This window comes from Erigeron canadensis, chromosome 9 (genome assembly GCF_010389155.1).
Source record: "Erigeron canadensis isolate Cc75 chromosome 9, C_canadensis_v1, whole genome shotgun sequence".
Lineage (NCBI taxonomy): Eukaryota > Viridiplantae > Streptophyta > Magnoliopsida > Asterales > Asteraceae > Erigeron > Erigeron canadensis.
The window spans coordinates 7,303,851-7,321,392 of record NC_057769.1 but is presented as its reverse complement, the minus strand read 5'-3'; the positions used below and the strand labels follow the sequence as shown (position 1 = coordinate 7,321,392).

General features: G+C 32.7%; 1 protein-coding gene and 1 long non-coding RNA gene across 2 annotated transcripts; one reads left to right on the top strand and one right to left on the bottom strand.

Moving 5' to 3' along the window:
* Nucleotides 1-219: 219 nt before the first annotated feature.
* LOC122582799 (protein indeterminate-domain 12) lies at nt 220-4,218 on the top strand. The gene is made up of 3 exons (XM_043755236.1): nt 220-475; nt 855-1,254; nt 3,372-4,218. The coding sequence occupies exons 1-3, from the start codon at nt 220-222 to the stop codon at nt 4,003-4,005; spliced, it is 1,290 nt and encodes a 429-aa protein (XP_043611171.1). The 3' UTR covers nt 4,006-4,218.
* Nucleotides 4,219-5,951: 1,733 nt separating this feature from the next.
* Nucleotides 5,952-10,562, bottom strand: LOC122583866. Its single transcript, XR_006321339.1, has 3 exons — nt 10,421-10,562; nt 9,422-9,602; nt 5,952-6,323 (listed from the first exon to the last, which is right to left on the bottom strand). It is a non-coding gene; the product is annotated as an uncharacterized LOC122583866 (long non-coding RNA).
* Nucleotides 10,563-17,542: the final 6,980 nt, after the last annotated feature.

The following is a 17,542-nucleotide window of genomic DNA, read 5'->3' as shown; positions in this document are numbered from 1 at the left end:
TGTGCAGTGTGAATTTATATTATATACGTGTGTGTGTATATATATATAAGCTCATAGAGAGTTGAGAGATAGAAAGCTACTTGTCCAAAAGCAAGAAGTCGGTTTGTTTCTTTTGTTTTTTTTTTTGTTTTTGTTTTCTTCAGTTTTATTCTTCATTTTCTTGGCTTCTTCTTCTTAATTTCCTTTTCTTGATTGAATTCTTAAGAAAACAAACAAGTGATGTTTTCAGCATCAATTTATTCCACTACTAGTAATAAAAACTCAACTTCTTTATCTTCAGAAGAAGCTCCAATAACTAGCAATACTACAGTTGTTTCTTCTGTAATTTCAAGTAATAAGAATATTAATATTCATCATGAATTCAATAATCCATCGATGACCCTTTCTTCATTTTCAAACCATGTTCAAGAAAATGATCATCTTTACCCTAATCTTCAAAAGATCAAGAAAAAGAGAAACCTCCCAGGGAATCCAGGTACATATTTATTTTGCTAAACTTGATAGTGAAAAGTGATTATACTATTTTACCAACTATTCATAACTACTTATTGAGATAATCATACAAGTTATGATTTTTTTTATGTCCTCAAAATTAGACTTGTCTATATATAGTTGTCTTTCTGAATAATCTGAACAGAAAAACTTGTAGTTGTCCAAGAATATATATAGTATAATTAAGGTCATGTAAGTTGTAATTTTAAGAATAATTCTTATAAGAAAGTTTATATCTTGCTTGTAATTTTAATTAGAAGTAGTTAACTAATTAAAAAGTTTGTATAGTTGGATGATCTAGCTTGATATGATTGACTTATAGTTAATTGTTAATATTGTATGTGTTAATTTTTGGACTAAAGATCCAGATGCAGAAGTGATAGCATTGTCACCAAAGACATTGATGGCAACAAACAGATTTGTGTGTGAGATATGCAACAAAGGATTTCAAAGGGATCAAAATTTGCAACTTCATAGAAGAGGTCATAACTTGCCATGGAAATTAAAGCAAAGAAACAATAAAGATGAGATAAAGAAAAGGGCTTATGTGTGTCCTGAACCTACTTGTGTGCACCACCATCCTTCTAGGGCTCTTGGTGATCTCACTGGCATCAAAAAACACTTTTGTAGAAAACATGGTGAAAAAAAATGGAAGTGTGACAAGTGTTCCAAGATTTATGCAGTTCAATCTGATTGGAAAGCTCATTCTAAAACTTGTGGCACTAGAGAGTATAGATGTGATTGTGGCACCCTCTTCTCCAGGTATATCTTTGAACTTAACTTTCTTTCTTTCTTTTTTTTTTTCTCTTTTTTTTTTTAAATAATTAAAATTGGATAATGCATGATATATTAGGTTATATTCATATCTATACACATATACATATATAGTATGAAAAATCAATTAATACACTCATACTATTTGGGATTTTTGTTGTTTGGTATAGTGTTTGAAAAGTGTAAAAATTCAGCTGTACCATAAACTCAATTAGCTATATATATAAATTGGTATTGTTGTACGTTTCTAGCTAATATGCATATATACAAAAACAATTTTTGGAATGCATATATATATATAGTAGCCTTTTTATCTTATATAGCTCGGATTCTAGCTATGTCACCATAAAAAGTTGCACATACTATTTTTTTTTTTTGTCAATATCTTAATTAATTGCTCTTTTTTAGCAAACAAACAATTGTGAATGAAAAACCTTGTACGAAAAAAAGCTACATTAACATGTATTATGAGTGACTTTAAACAACCAAATATAGTCAAGTAAAATTCCAAAATTGTCAAAATTCATTCATTTTAAAAAAAAATAAATTGTGTACATTGTTGAAGTCTTTCCTAAAAGTTCATCAATGTCTTTAGAATTAGAAGTAATGTGAATGAATAGTTACACAAATGATGTAATTTGAATTGAAATGAATGGGGCACATGACTTAATAAAAATGGGACTTAATTCCTTTAGTTTGACTCAAATTTTTGCTAGTCTTTTCTTGGTAACATATGCATTTAAATGGTAAAAGGTTTTGCATGGAATATATTGATAGACAGAACAGAATAGTTATAAATGTGCATTCAAGACAAATTAGCAGAAATGAAATGAACACACTGATTATTACTCACACTGTTTATTCTGCTGCTTTTTTTTGATAGTAGCATCATATTGATTCTAAAAGCTATATATGCAGCCAGTACTACTATATATGCTAGTACTCCATAAATTTGAATATTTTTTGACACATGCAAACTGCTATCATATCATATCATTCAATGCTTGTACACATATACATGCACATCAATTATCTATATGTATATCTATAGCTAGAAAGTTATATATAAACAAAACTAAAGATCATGAACTTAAACTTTTTGATGGTGGATGACCCATAATTGCCTAATTGGGTTTTTTTTTTTTTTTTTTTTTTTTTGTGTGTGTGTGTGTAGTAGCTTAATTTTTTATCCGAATTTGTGAGATTTGGCCCATAATCTAAATGTGATTTTTGTGGTGGATCTGCTTGAAAAATACTGTATATGCAAACATATATACATTCTCTAATTAGGCAAGACACAAGTTTTCGCACACAAAGGTTGAGAATAATTTGCATATATACCTTGTTCTTCTTGTAATTTTGAGTTTAAAAACGTACTTGAGTGTAAATGCAATTAGTATCATGGTATTCATAGAGTTTTTTTGCTAATTAACTATTAAATGATCATTCAACGTAATTATTTAAGCATCTTGTTAGTTTGGAGGATAAATCCATTCTCTTGTACTATGTAACTCTATCTTCTAGCATCTCGCTAGAGTACGCATACAATAATATGTATTGCATTGCTGTTAAAAAAAAAAAATACGGAGTAACTATTTAAGCATAATTGGTGTTTTGGAACATAACGAACTAATTAAGCATAATTATTAAAGAACCTGCATAATCATGTATTGATAGCCCTATATAGTCCTATATATGTGTTACTTTGTAGACTCATATAATGTGGGCAAAATTTCTCAGAGAATTATTGTCCCTGAATTTCATGAAAATGGACAAACATTTGCATGTTATATATGGAAGTGAGTTGCATTACAATGATGAATTTCCACTTTTTTGCCTTACAAAAGTAGAGGCTTTGAATCCCTTTAGAGCTCACAAATTCATGATATATACTTTATATATTCAGTTTAATTATTTTCATTTCATATAGGGAAATTAATAATTAGCTGCATTAATTTGTACAAACGTGTTCCTTTTGCCGGCTCTAATTAACTAAAATATATAGAATTAATTTATCTATCAACTTTTAATGTAAACAAGTTTTATAGTCTTATTGCATGATATAAAAGTAACTATTTGTAATTTGTTACATTTTATGTTTATAGGAAAGATAGCTTCATTACGCATAGAGCTTTTTGTGATGCCCTGGCTGAAGAAACTGCAAGACTTTCAGCTGCAGCAGCAGCAGCTTCTGCAGTGCCAATAACTAACAACAACCACCCCTCAACTATCACCCATACTACACAAATCCCCTTCAACTTTCAGCAACGTTCACAAAACCTCCCAACTTCACTTTTTTCTTTCACTCCCACTCTAAACCCTGATTGGGTCCCCACCCAAAACCATAACCCTAGCCCGGTCCGAATCAAACCCGAAACCATCCACCACCACCTACTCCCGCCTTTTTACCAAGAACCAATGCCACGGCAACCAGTATTTCATGGATGTCACGTCAGCACTAGCCCTTGTCATCATCCATCGGCACACCTATCTGCCACCGCCCTTCTCCAGAAGGCGGCGACGGTAGGTGCGGTGGCGGATCACAATGGGTCAACAATGAGTAGTTTGACTTTGACCAGAGACTTTCTTGGGTTGACTGGAGACCAAGAAGTTGACCACCATACAAGTCAACTTGATGCTAATGTGAACATGAGGGGCATGCTAACTTACGCTGGGGGCATAGAAATCCCATCACATGGATACACCACAACTGCCTCAGAAGCATGGGGGAATTGTTAAAGCTTTAAGATATCAATGGTCACAAAGGATATGACAGTAACTACACCTGAAGGAATCAAAGGAAGAGTATTTTAAGTGGCCACATCATAGTTTAAAATTTTCTTATCATTTCATGTTCATTATTATCTTTTCTTATTCTTTTTTGTTGTTGGGAACTTCTTGAATTTATTAAACTTTAATGTTTTAGTTTACAAGTTGAATTTTCCTTTTTAATTAGCTAGGTAACAGAACAACAACTAAGAACTGGAGTTATAAGATTGGTTATTTCAAAACTGAAACATACAAGAAAAGCGCCCGTCAATCAAATTAATTTTCTATAAGAAGGCTCTCAATGGGCAAATTGGTTACGATCATCAATAGTGATGCTATAATTGGGACGTTTTTCCAAAAGAATGGGGTTAGATTTTTATATATAATATAATAATATAAATTAAGTATTGTTTTACATAATCTAATCCCTACATTTATATATAAAACTTTAGATAAAAATTTATCCAAAATTAGTATATATATATATATTATATATATATATATATATATATATATATATATGTTTATCTTTATTCTCTAAAGAACATGAACCATTATGAAAGGAAAAAACAAAAAGACAAGAGACCCAATAAAATGCTTTTCACTAATCATGTTGTAAAATTCTAACAGTCCGTTTAATTCATAGAACATGAATTGAAATCCGTAAAAAAAAAATCAAATTTGAAGAGATTGGAATCTGATGGAATAAAATTTAAATTTTGAATAAATTATAACTTCTTGTTGTGTGGTTAACCCAAATGGATTGTAATGAAATGGAATTCATGGTATCATGAATAATAAACATAAAATATATTTATTTAATAATATTATCTTTACATAAAATAAAAAAAAGACTTACATAATAAATTAACATTTTATGAAAATTAATATTTTTTTATATAATAATCCAAAATTTATAAACTAATGATATTGCTAAAAATAAATAACCTTTTTTATAAAATAAGATATTATTATAAAATTAAAAAAATTACATAAAATATTAGTATTTTTCATAAAATAACAACTTTATATAAAAAAAATTAGAAATTCATAAACTAAAATTATACTATTAAGAATAAATAACCTTTTAATAAGATCCCTTTTATAAAACAATAACAAAGTTTTATTTAACAAAAACAGTTTTATATAAAATTATAATTTATTATCAAATAATCTATACTATATTATAAAAGAAATAGCCTCTTTTATTTATGGAAGTGTTGAAAATATGTAATATTTTCACTTAGCACCCCTTAAAATATTTCAACATACACTACCCATAACATTAATGGTTAATTTACACTACCAATCCTTTATTCTTTAATATATTTTCATTAACCATTTACATCAATTATCCACACCACTCGACGCCGTCTCCACCACCAACACTCGACCCCCCACTACAACGGCATTGTCACGACCACCGCCGCATTGCGCGGATAACGTGCTAGTAATCATTAACAATCATATTTTTCTATGAATAATAATAATAGTAATTGATTAACATAATTATAATAAACTTATAATCAATTAATAATAATTAAAAAGAGTTGTCTTCTTTCAATTTGTTAAGAAATTTTTCATTCGATGGAATTTGAAAGATTTCAAGTTTTTTTTCACGACTCAAACATGTTATGGAATATAATCTGAATTTCATTTTGTTAAACAAAAAAATGTAAATGAAATTCAGATTCCAATTTCATGAATTCCAAAGAATTCTGTAAACAAAACAGTTACTAGTTTGATTCAAATAAAATAACAAAAAAACCACAACCTTAGGTGTTGCTACTACATACTTACAAAACAAACCACATTGATTCAAACTAGTCATGTTATTAATGGATTAATGGCGCGTTATTTAGTTGCTTAAAATCGACCTTTTGACCTTTTCGATCTATGATTGATCCATCTTCATGAGAACTGAAAAATATATGTATATGGTTACATGTTATAATCAATTCAACATAGCATGAACCAGTCTAAACCAAAGTTCCAATTACAAAACGTATGGCGAATGGACAACAATATTATTTCTATTTATTGTTTTAACTAAAATTTCAACTACAAACTCCAAGCTTGGTGAGAAGGGTGGGCAGCAGGTACCACGAGTCCACGAGCCCTCTGTCCCACACATCTATCCAGAAGCAAGTGTAGTTCACCGGTTCGGGCTAGTGGTAAGGATTTGGTCTCTATGAGTAAAAATACCTAGAGATCCAAAGTTTGAATCTCGTGATCAGAAAAATATACTTCTTGTAACTACAGAATCACCTGCAACGACTTTGGGCTACCTGCAAATTGGATGCTTGCCCTGAATTAGTTGGCTCGCAAAGTGGGTGCTCAGTTATCTAGCTTAATTCAAAAAGTTCCAACTACAAAGATCACTCGGTAAAAACGAAAAATGAAAATGACAGGGAGATAAATTCAAAGTAACATATATATACAGCCCTTTAATTTGTAAAGGCTAATGTAAGGTAAGATGTAAAAAACCTGTGGTAAGCGTGAGCATGTATGTAAAGGAACCTAAGTGGTGGTCCGGTGACATAGTAGTCATGACAACAAGATTAAAAGGAAAAACAGGAAAAAAAAAAAAAAAAGTAAAGAACACAGAATTAAAGATAGAGAATTTACTATATTGTCAACGGGAATGTTTTTTTACAACACGCATTTTTTTAACTTCTTGGGATGTACGAGTAATTCTTTCTTAAATTCCGTGCAACGAGTATGACCCATATATGAATTATACATCTAATACTTAAATCATCTTATCCATTTCATGTTAAAACCATTTACATATGAGCGTAGGTATTTTTTTAAGTTGATCAGTTTATATGTGAACGGATTTGTTCACGTATACCATTGACATATAAAAATCAAGTTATAACTTAAACGTTCGCATGGTTTTTCCAAATTAAATGGTTCTCACATGAACATTTTTCTCTTAAATGGAATACGAACCTGTTTCAAATATGAGGTGAGCGTGTTAGGGTCGCTCCCATTGTGCATCAACTTGTTGTGCACAGTATATTCTTTTTAGATGTTAACTTTCATTAAAATCGACCCATATGTGGCAGTAAAAATGTTGTGCGTAGTATATACTCCGTACTATATTACTATACTATGACTAGATGGACTTGTATTTTAATGGTGGTTCACCAATTTGCCTACATCCATGATCAAGATTCTTTCCTTGAAGTGCATCCATGAAAGTGAACTATAATTTGGCATAATAAAATTGTATAAAAATGATTTTTAGATCAGGGCAACTTGAGCAGACCCGTTTCATGTATTGACAAATCAACTATTTGAACACATGTACTAACAAAATAATTCGTTTTGATCTGAATCAATTTTGACTTGTTACCTAACCCACCCAACCGGCTCATGGTACCACCATATAGTTTTCTTGCCTTACATATTTACTTACTAAATATGTAAGGCGAGAAGACTGTAACTCTTATATTCTACAAACTAGTAATCATTGGCATAGCAAGATATATATCGCATTTACATACATGTGGACCAGTTTTTGGTCTAAATGAATCTCTATATGTTTGACAAAAGAAATGGAATTGGTATAAAAGACATAGAGCATATTGAGGGTGGAATAGTGGTCCTTTGACAAGTTAAAAAAGAAAGGAGGGAGGGAGGGAAGTGAGGTGTGTTTCATGGGACAGGCAAAGCTTTTAGAAAGTAGTATATATGTTAAGGTAAGGTACATTTCATACTATTTGCCTTCAAAGAAAGACTGTATCTCAACCAGACACACCAAAAGTTTTAGTACTCTTCTATTCTTTATGTAACAAACTTGCACTTCATCTCATTCTTCAAGATGGAATCTAATCTAATTTCTACCTTTTTCTTCTTTCTTTTTTTTACCTTCCAATCCCAATAATTACATTATGCTTTTTTACTTTCCCCCTCCTATTGGAAGTTGCCCTTTTTTTGCATGGTGTTAGACCTTCTAAAAGTATTAATATCCAGCTTATATGGATATATATTACCAAGTCTTTTTGGATACTGTCTACATCCCACCTTCCTACACTCTGCCCAGGATAGTATTGGGTTTCAGTTTTTGTTGTGTAGTTTTCGTTGTTACGAATATATGTTAGTCTACTAATGCAAGGATTTCATATTTGGATTAGGATAACAAGGCGTACGTAGTTCATTTCCATGAAAATAAACTGTTAAAAGTATAGGTAGTGGTTACTAGCTATGAATTTTGTTTGTTTTCAAGTTCAACATGATTCAGAAACTTAGTAGAGCATATATTTCTGAGAGAGCAACTTACCTATGGAAAGTAAGTTGATTTAACTATTTTCTTTCGTCTTTATCCTAAGGTTCTCTATATTTCACAAACTGTAAGGACTTAAATTTGGATTAATTTACGTGCATATATCAAAAGGCTGACTACATACAGGAATTTGAAGTGAAAAGAAAAGTTAAAGAGGAATATGACCCACCATAAAAGAGGATGGCAATGTGAAGAAATATGTCCTAGTTCATCAAGAGGCGTTTATATTTCCAAGTCATCAAGTATTGAGTTCAACAAAAAAAAAATTTGAAATTATTGGGTGTGTTTAGATGTGTGCTAGCCTAACTAACCTTCCTGATTTAAGCTTGCAACAACGAGTTCAGGCATATTATAAGGTTTTTCACCTACTAGTTACTGGTCAAGATATCTTGCTTTCCTTGGCCTTAAAACAACTGATTATTTGACTATCTGGTTTTTGAACTCTCATTAATCACTTTGAAATGCACTTGATCATTTAAGTTTGAGTTTCATGTATTAAGAACTTTTAGGAATGCAAGCAAAGGTGCATTTAGTTGTAACTTGTAAGATACAAGTTATTTGGGAAAAGCGTATGGATCAGATCGTGATCCATTGAAATATTAATGTGTATTAATAATACAAATCTAATCTGCACATGGTAATCAATTGCCAAATCGCCCTGCCTAGTACAAAAGTATTCTATGAGAACATCTACTCCTAGGAAAATGTGTTTCGTAAGTGTAATTTAAAGGAGCAGTTTCATTTCATTATTCAAGAATGGGTCTATTCAGGTTATTTAGCATCTGTAGTGGGTCAAAATGTAAGTGAAATAAAGGGCTAAACACAAAACAGGTCAGAGTTGTCAAAGTGTAAATGTTAAGCATCTAACCTTGATGTCACATATTTATAAGTTAAATTATTGCTCAAATTGTTTTGGACCATCTAAGTGATTCGAGTCATCCAAACCCATTATCCAACCCACCCAATATCGGCCCTTTTGCCACCTCTGGTGTAAGTAATCATGAGTTACGGAAAAAGAGAAGAATCTGAGCAGTAAAGTACACAAAATGTATAGAGATGATAAGAAACTAATTCTAGTCTGCAGTATAGACTCACATGTAGGGTACTCGCAGAAAACAAAACGCTTCCACCTGCAAGTATCAAAATTGCATCTTGAGACCACCAAGGGACCAATATCTTTAAGCACGTCGGTATCAATAGATGTCCTGTTCCACTTATTCATTCTGGGCCATTAAACTTTAACTCCCAAAGTTCAATCCATTACATTCTTGAACGTCTGCAACAAGATATAAAGCACATTATAATGTGTTATGAACGTGTAGAATAAAGCCTGCCATGATCAATATTGCTTTTGATTTCAATGAAGATGTGCTTTCCATGAACGCAGAGACAATCATCTAAAATTCATGAGGTTTAATGTGGATTGTGTACCACGTTGAATAAAAATGAACATCAGACACTGAGATAGTCCACAAGTCTACTTGGTAGAGAATAGTTGAGAAAAGTAAGAACATTAATTTGAAGTTGAAGAATAACAATGTAAAGCAATAAGAAAACTAATGTTAGAAAGACCACGTATCTACAATAACAAAGTCTCTGCATTTGAGCAAGCAATACAAAAGTAAACTCTTCTGCGCCGTTGAGGTAGTGTAATAGCAGATCAAGAAAGTCCATAGAGTGGAGATGGCGAAATTGGCGGGTTATACAAATTGCTTGAACAGGTTTTGGGTTGAAACAAGTAACTTTAGGTAAGGGTATAGTTGAGTTGACCCGTGGACACTCTTTAGTCCATTAAAGATGTAATAATCAATTAACATGACAAATATAATCATAAATAGTAGCACATCAACAATCCAAGGCTTTTTGGTAAAATAATCCAAGAGGTGATTTGAATTATAAGTCTAAGTAAATTTCAACCTTTTCATCAATTTAGCTCAATAATAAGAATAACCGCAAAACCACTTATTTATAATTAATGGATAAATACTGCCAGAATAGACGAATAATGAAAAAAAAATTCCCAGGTTGGATAGGTAGATAAAAAAAAATAAAAAAATAAAAGAAAACAACACTCGGAACAGTATAGATATGTACCCGTGTTATTCGATAGTTAATTGATCTATCAAACCAAATCCTGTAGAACTTCAGCACCTATGGGTGAAACAAGCATTCTACTTAAGCCCCAAAGTATTACAGGATCATGCCAGATTATGAAGCGATACTTATAGAAAGATGAATAAGAAACACTGGGTGTGGGGAACAAAAGCTAGTGCAATAAATAATACGAGTACATCTATAACTCATACCCAAGTGTATCCCAAACTTGACAAGAGTTGGGTCACCAGAGCATCGACTACATGTGATGGAAACAACCCGTTATCTCATCCCAAAAAGGTTGAATGAAGACAAATTTCTACAGAATCCACAAAGCAGAAGTTGTCCAAAGTTGACGTAGAAGCTTGTCGTTGACAGTTTCCATTTCAAGTCTAAGTAGGCATCAAACTTTATTGAGTTGGAAAATTTTCCACAAGCTTAATAAAAGTAAAAAGACCAGGCTCATCTCAGATCAAATCAATCAGCATACATGTCAAGGCATGTGTAATGTGTTCATATTGGAATGACAAAAAAGTCCAAACCAAACACGATACTACAACAATAGCTTTGGGTTTTTTATGTAATGGATGGCGAACATGGTTTCAGAACATATAAGTAATGGCCTAAGCTTTATCAACTCTATCATCATATAATGTTTACCGAGTAGCATATGCACTTTTCTCTACCAAATGAATACTCGTCTACTAGAATGCAAATGATGTTGCTTAATTGAAGCAATTTAAACGTCTAAGAGAATTTAGGCCACACTGTTAATCCATCAAAGGTGTGCTACTCAGCAAAGCCTGGGAATTGATACACAAAGATGGATCAAATGGAAAACTGCAGCGATTAGGTAATCCTCAATATTTACTTGAATGGGCCGAATCAGGTACCATTTATCTGTAATGGGTCAAGCAGGTGAAACTTAAATTTTTGTTTCATAGGATATAGGTCGAATAGGCCAAATGGGTCAAAATTCATCCGAAATGTATTTCAAGTTTTCAACACAAAACTGTCTAAATCATCTATAATAAAAAAATATAAAAAATAGTCATATTTGACACTCTAATTATTTAACAAAAATCAATATTTGGAGGAAAAAAAAAGGGTTATGGCTCGACGCGTACAAAAGATTACCTGCTTATGTCAGCTCCCTGACCCATCCAAACAATCAGATCGAAAATATGAACAATTGGAAGTCTCGGGTAAGGAGCAACTTGATGTGTACAAAAAAAATGGATTCTGAGCGAGGCTCGGGTTGCAAGAGAATGGATTCGAACTTGACTCGATAGCTAGAGTAACCTTCAGAATGGTGGCTCCATTTCAGCTCGAGTGTTTGAGACTATCTCAAGCTCAGCATAAATTGCTCAAATATAAATAGTTGTTAAAGGTAGAACACCATGATTACCAGATAAAACGCAACAAAAAGATTTCAACTATTTCTTACAAACCAATCTGTTAGGATTTATGGATCCTCCAGAAGCAAACTTTCAGCTCACGGAACGAGAATTAGTGTCATTGATCGTATTGAAATACAAAAAGATATTATCAGCACAGACTTTGAATTACATAGAAGGGATATATAGTTTCAGAATACATGTATAAAAGAGTCATGTATTGACATGACGACATGTTAGGAAATTTAAACTGATGTCTTCCGATACAGCAGAAACTAAATGCAGACTAGAAAACTCTTTAACTTTTAAGTATTTACGAGCAACCAGCTTCCAAACATTAGTGCCAGATAGTCGCTAGCATGTCTTTGTATCCCCCACCCCACCCATATAGTTATTAACATTCACAAGCTTGGTGCAAGCTATTGCTTCAATCTTAAAAGGGCTTCCTTATACGAGACTCATAGATCCAAACAAACTAGTATCTCACTTTGCAAGGACTAATTTTCTTGATAGGTACTCACTATACTCATAGCCATTAGCAATACTTCTATTCACCGATCAAGTAAATAACTATCAAGAACGAAGTAATTTTTTAAGTTTGTTCTCTTAGATGTTACAGATGATTCGTTTTAGATTTTGCAGCATTCTACATAAACCATTACAGGATGAACAGCAAAAACACATCGCACTGAACTAGGTAATCTATATGTTTTTAGTAATCAGAACAGATAACCTATTGATTAATTTCTGAGATAGCTAGTTAAGTCCACAATTAAAATAATCAGTTCCATAAGTTCAATATTTTCCTACCTTTTTTTATAACTTCAAATCTGCCCATAAATTGTCAGAAAGGCTGAAAGTGGTCATCAGATATTCAAAAAGTCCAATTTTCCGACAACCCCGATCAGCTCAAGCCAGATGGACGTGATACTTCCAAATTCCCTCATCTCTAGAACCAGCTTTCGGGTACTAAAAAATTTATTACGAAACTTTAGTTTAGACACACGTATACCCTAACAAATTTTTGGGAGAAGTGAGGTTTTTTTTATAAAAAAAAAATTGTAGAACAAGGAAGTCGACAAAACATTTTCTGGAACTAGTATATCTAGGTTTCCCGAACCCGGACTATGACAGCGGCAACCATACACCTAGTTTCCGAAACTCGGGTGTACATTAAAGCTATAGGATGCATACTATAGCCCGGGTTTGGGAACTGGCATTAAATAAGAGATGGGTATTGCAGTAACTCTAATAGGTGGCAAAAAGCTATTACATGCGTACTATAGTTCCACGAACTTTGCAGGTGGTCGTTGGACATAGTCTGTGCTCCAAACCTTGGTGTATGGTTGTAGGCATGGTTTGGGTTTGGGAAACCCGAACTATCCGTTTCTGTAAATAATTTTGTTGACAACTGGGTTCTACAAAAGTTTTGGGAAACATTCCACTCTAAATATTTTATACTCGAACACCTAAATTACATGTTGCGATGCAAGTAAGCACTAAGCACTGGAGGGATGAGCATGGGTTGGTTTGGGTCGGTTTTGGCCTCAAAACCGAAACCCAAACCGAAGTTTTCGGTTTTTGAAAACCATAAACCGTTGGATTCGGTTCGGTTTGTCAATTTTCCACTTCGGTTTGGGTCGGTTTCAGTTTTAAAAACCAAGTCCGTTCTTTCACTATCTCTCTAATCTAACTTGTTTTGATATATGTCGTCTTTTTACAGAAGTACCTTTTCGTACTAAAAAAATCAAAAGAGAAAACACAAATGCCAGTTACAACGAACCCATGCGACTTACAGGGTCCAACTCCAAAAACCTGACATGTGACTCCTGTATCTTCTATTTAGGCAAATATAATTTATCAACCTCTGGTGGCTTAACATCAACTCCACGCATAAACAAAGAAAAAGTGCTGGCAATGTCATGGTGTTGGACCTGGTGGTGGTGGTAAAATCTATAGTATGGAAACAGATATAACATATTACTCCTATCTGACATACAATTTGAGCACCAAAAGCACACTCATAATATAATACAGTTATACAACCAAATAACAGCTTAGAGTCAAAATAGCACTTGATTCCTTGTATCAAAAGATACAAACAAATAAACTAATTAGAAACCTACACATTTGTTATGTATTATGATTGCAAATCACCTGGATTGAGACCCGCTTCCGCCACGCCTGCCTCCTCTTTGAAATGGTTGTCTTCCTCCATGGTTTGATAATCCATTGCCTTGATCAGAATTTAGAAATAGAGAAGTTTCAACATTTGCAGCAGCAAAAGAAGATCTCATAGCACCATTGTTTTCCGTTTGAAGTCTATTAGGAATTGTAACTCCTTGTTGTAAGCCTTGAAACATCATGGGTGGCCCAACTTGAGAGTGATTGAAATTATGCTGAGGCATTCCTGTAGGCCAAGATGCAAATGCAGGATTTTCCACAAAATTGGGAGGAGCACCTTGAACAAAATTAGAAGATAACACACCAGCATTGTTAAATGCAGAAAAGGTGCTAAATTCGGAAAGCCAAGATTCTGAAAGGGCTGTTGAGAATAGTGATGTTGCATAAACGGTACATTAGACTCGTCGAGGTTAGGTCCCTGTGAACTCGATGCAAAACCCTGAGGATCACAAGTAGGTCCACCCGAAGAACCTTCGACTTGTGATGGTGAAACTGTGTGTAGTCCACTGGAAGAACGGTTGACCTGCGAGTTAGCCAAAGTCTGTTAATCATTATTACACTTGCTGCCCCGATTTCCTGGCTTCTCCTTTTTCATATGCCAGTTATTCTCTTTACTTGAATTCCTTTTTGACATTTTTATCATTTTCTTGTACTCGGCCTCTTTCTCATCATCTGAAGACTCCAACTTTTCAGATAACTCTTCATCATTTTCACCGAAGCATCATACCCTTTTTTGTAAAAATCGTTGTTATTTAGAAGTGTTTGATGATGTGGTCTGTATGGTTACAGTCACTGGAGGTACTCAACGGATATCCTGCAATTAAAATGGGATAAGTATGCCGAAATGAAGGTAACTTTTTGGTCTTAGTTACTTGCATGTTATCCCAATTAAAATTGCCATAATGTGTACTCATGCAAAAAAACATGCTATTGTGACATTGTAAGTCCTAATAAGTACGTCTGGACAGTTCAATAGCAAAATCACAAAAAAAGCATCTTAGATTGAATAGGCCCATTAACAACATCAGCATCTTCATCATCATCATTACTCCAAGCAACCATTTCACCTTCAACATGAGCTTTCTCCTGATCGTGGGTTATTTAGACCTTGCCGTATCTTCTTCCTCCTCGTATGCCTCGACCACTTTCGTAAAAAACTCAAGACTCAAATCATCCGACCACTTTCGTAAAAAACACTTTTATCCATATTTTCTTTTATTTAGGGGATCCTCTTGGTCAAAATCTTTGATTTTAATGTGATGGTTAAGATTTTTTTAACATAACTAGTAATAACATGTTAAAGAAACATAAGGGGTGCTTGGTTAGATGTATTTGGATGTGAGGAATAATAATGATAATAAAAGACTATGTTTGGTTGAAAAGAAAAAGAGGTTAATCAAATACCAAAAGTAGGTAATAAGCCATTATAGAGTAACTTGGAGTAATCAATCAATTACCCAGTTTTTAATTTCTCTCCACTAACCACCTCCTAATTTTTCTCTCCACTCACCTCTTACATATCAACAACAACTTCCTGGACGTTATTCACATAACATAATTGTTATTGTTAATCTTATTAATCATTTTTTTGACATTATTATTTATATTAAATTAATATATCTATTAAGTTAAAAAAATAAAAGAATGTCTAGATCGTAGCACTCATTTTTTGGGATAAGTACCCAGAAATGCAGTCAACAAATGCTCAAAAGTTATTATGTGCACGAACTTTAGGTCAGCTTTATTGTATTCATGAAACTTGTTCAATAGTCCTATAGCATGCAAAAGTGACCAGGTCAAAAGTTAGTCGGTCACTACTTTCACGTTGACCCGTTGACTGCTTACGTGACATGCACACAATAACTTTTTGGGATTAGTTTATGCACACAATAAATTTTTTGGGATTAGTTTATACACACAATTAAAAAAAAACAGATTATTTTTTTCAAACTCGCCGGAAACTGTAAATACTCGTTGGAAAACTTAAAAATCCGATTAAACCTTCGTTTCTTCGAATTAGACCACGAAAATTGGCACCAAAATACTCAAAAAATCAGCCGCGAACAAACCCTTGGCAAAAGTTAAACCAATTGAGACTCGTCGGATAATTCATCAACTCGTCGTAAAATTTAAAATCATCATAACTTTGTTGTTTCTTCGAGTTTCGGACAACAATTTTGAGCAGTTTGGTGTTGGTTTCAAGTCGAAACTCGACTTCTGTAGTACATAAATGGAAGTGTACTATATATTTAATAACCATTTTTATTTCGTATATGTTAACGATTTTTAAATTTGTAAAATAATTTTTAAAAGTTATGCAAATGATTATCTGGCTAAAACAAATATTTTATTTTCGTCTCAAACTTTTGTAGTACATACATAGCTTAACTTGAAATTCCACAATCATTTTAAACTATGAAAATATTGGTCACTAAACAAAAATAATAAGTTGTACAGAATATAACTATATGTACGAAATTAGTAGTGCGTGTGATCGATGAGCTCTAAAGTTTGTAACATAAAACCAAATGAAGGAAGGATATATTTGGAATAACAAAATAAGTAACGTTCATTTAATGTAAGTATTATTTATATTTAAAAATTTTGAGATAATTAATGATATTTAGGCAATGCCCTAGAGGCACTCATTAGCATTTCCCTAGTATATATTCTTATCGATAAAATTCAGATCAAATATATGAATCAAACTTTTTATCTTGCCATTGAAAGATTATTTATATGGTGGTTTAATAGGTGCATTTTTTAACGAATTCGTTTTAAGCATCGAAAAACTCAAGATCGACCATACAAAAAATTATGACATATAACTATATAATTTGTCCCCTCTCAATATATTTCCTGACTCCGTCTCTGCATAGAGGCATAATCTCTTCTACTGACCCAATGTTCTTTAAACCCTTCACAAATACTATCCGCAAGCTTCCACCAGTTTCATACTTAACAATATGTTGTTTACAACGTTATAATTGGAATGGCATGTTAATATACACTTCGTAGCTCGGGGTGCATATTGACATGATATTCTCTAGATTTTAATGATGATGATTCACATTCCTTCCATTTTCCAACATTTTATAACAAAAACTTTATGCCATGTGTAACGATGGAGGACTTGATCACTTCACTAATATAGATAAAGATGTTTTTACGTGGGGGAAAGTTTTAGCTAAATGCCGAATAAATGGATCTTTTTCAACACATCAAAGTTTCTTAATGCAATGTATCAACATCTTTTCTTAATCTCCGATGAACGTATATTTTAATTTTCAATCAAAGTCAACAATTTTATTTTTTAACGACATGGCACGGTGATGTGTCACTTAACGAAAGGTTGACGTTAAAAACTAACGATATTCTTTTTATTGCGAAATTTATAGAAATGAGATCCTTTTAATAGACGGAAATTAAATGGGTTCGCCTTATTAGGAATATTGTGTAAAAAGATTACCTTTATGGATTTTATCCTTAATTATACACACGAACAAACATACAGTTATAATCGTTAAGAAGATTCAAATCA

What these genes read in the sequence shown, in the direction of transcription:
- LOC122582799 (XM_043755236.1), top strand. Translation starts at nt 220, where the DNA reads ATGTTTTCAGCATCAATTTATTCCACTACTAGTAATAAAAACTCAACT. An exon ending in AAACCTCCCAGGGAATCCAG is followed by an intron (nt 476 to 854) that starts GTACATATTTAT and finishes TTTGGACTAAAG; the next exon opens with ATCCAGATGCAGAAGTGATA. An exon ending in TGTGGCACCCTCTTCTCCAG is followed by an intron (nt 1,255 to 3,371) that starts GTATATCTTTGA and finishes TTATGTTTATAG; the next exon opens with GAAAGATAGCTTCATTACGC.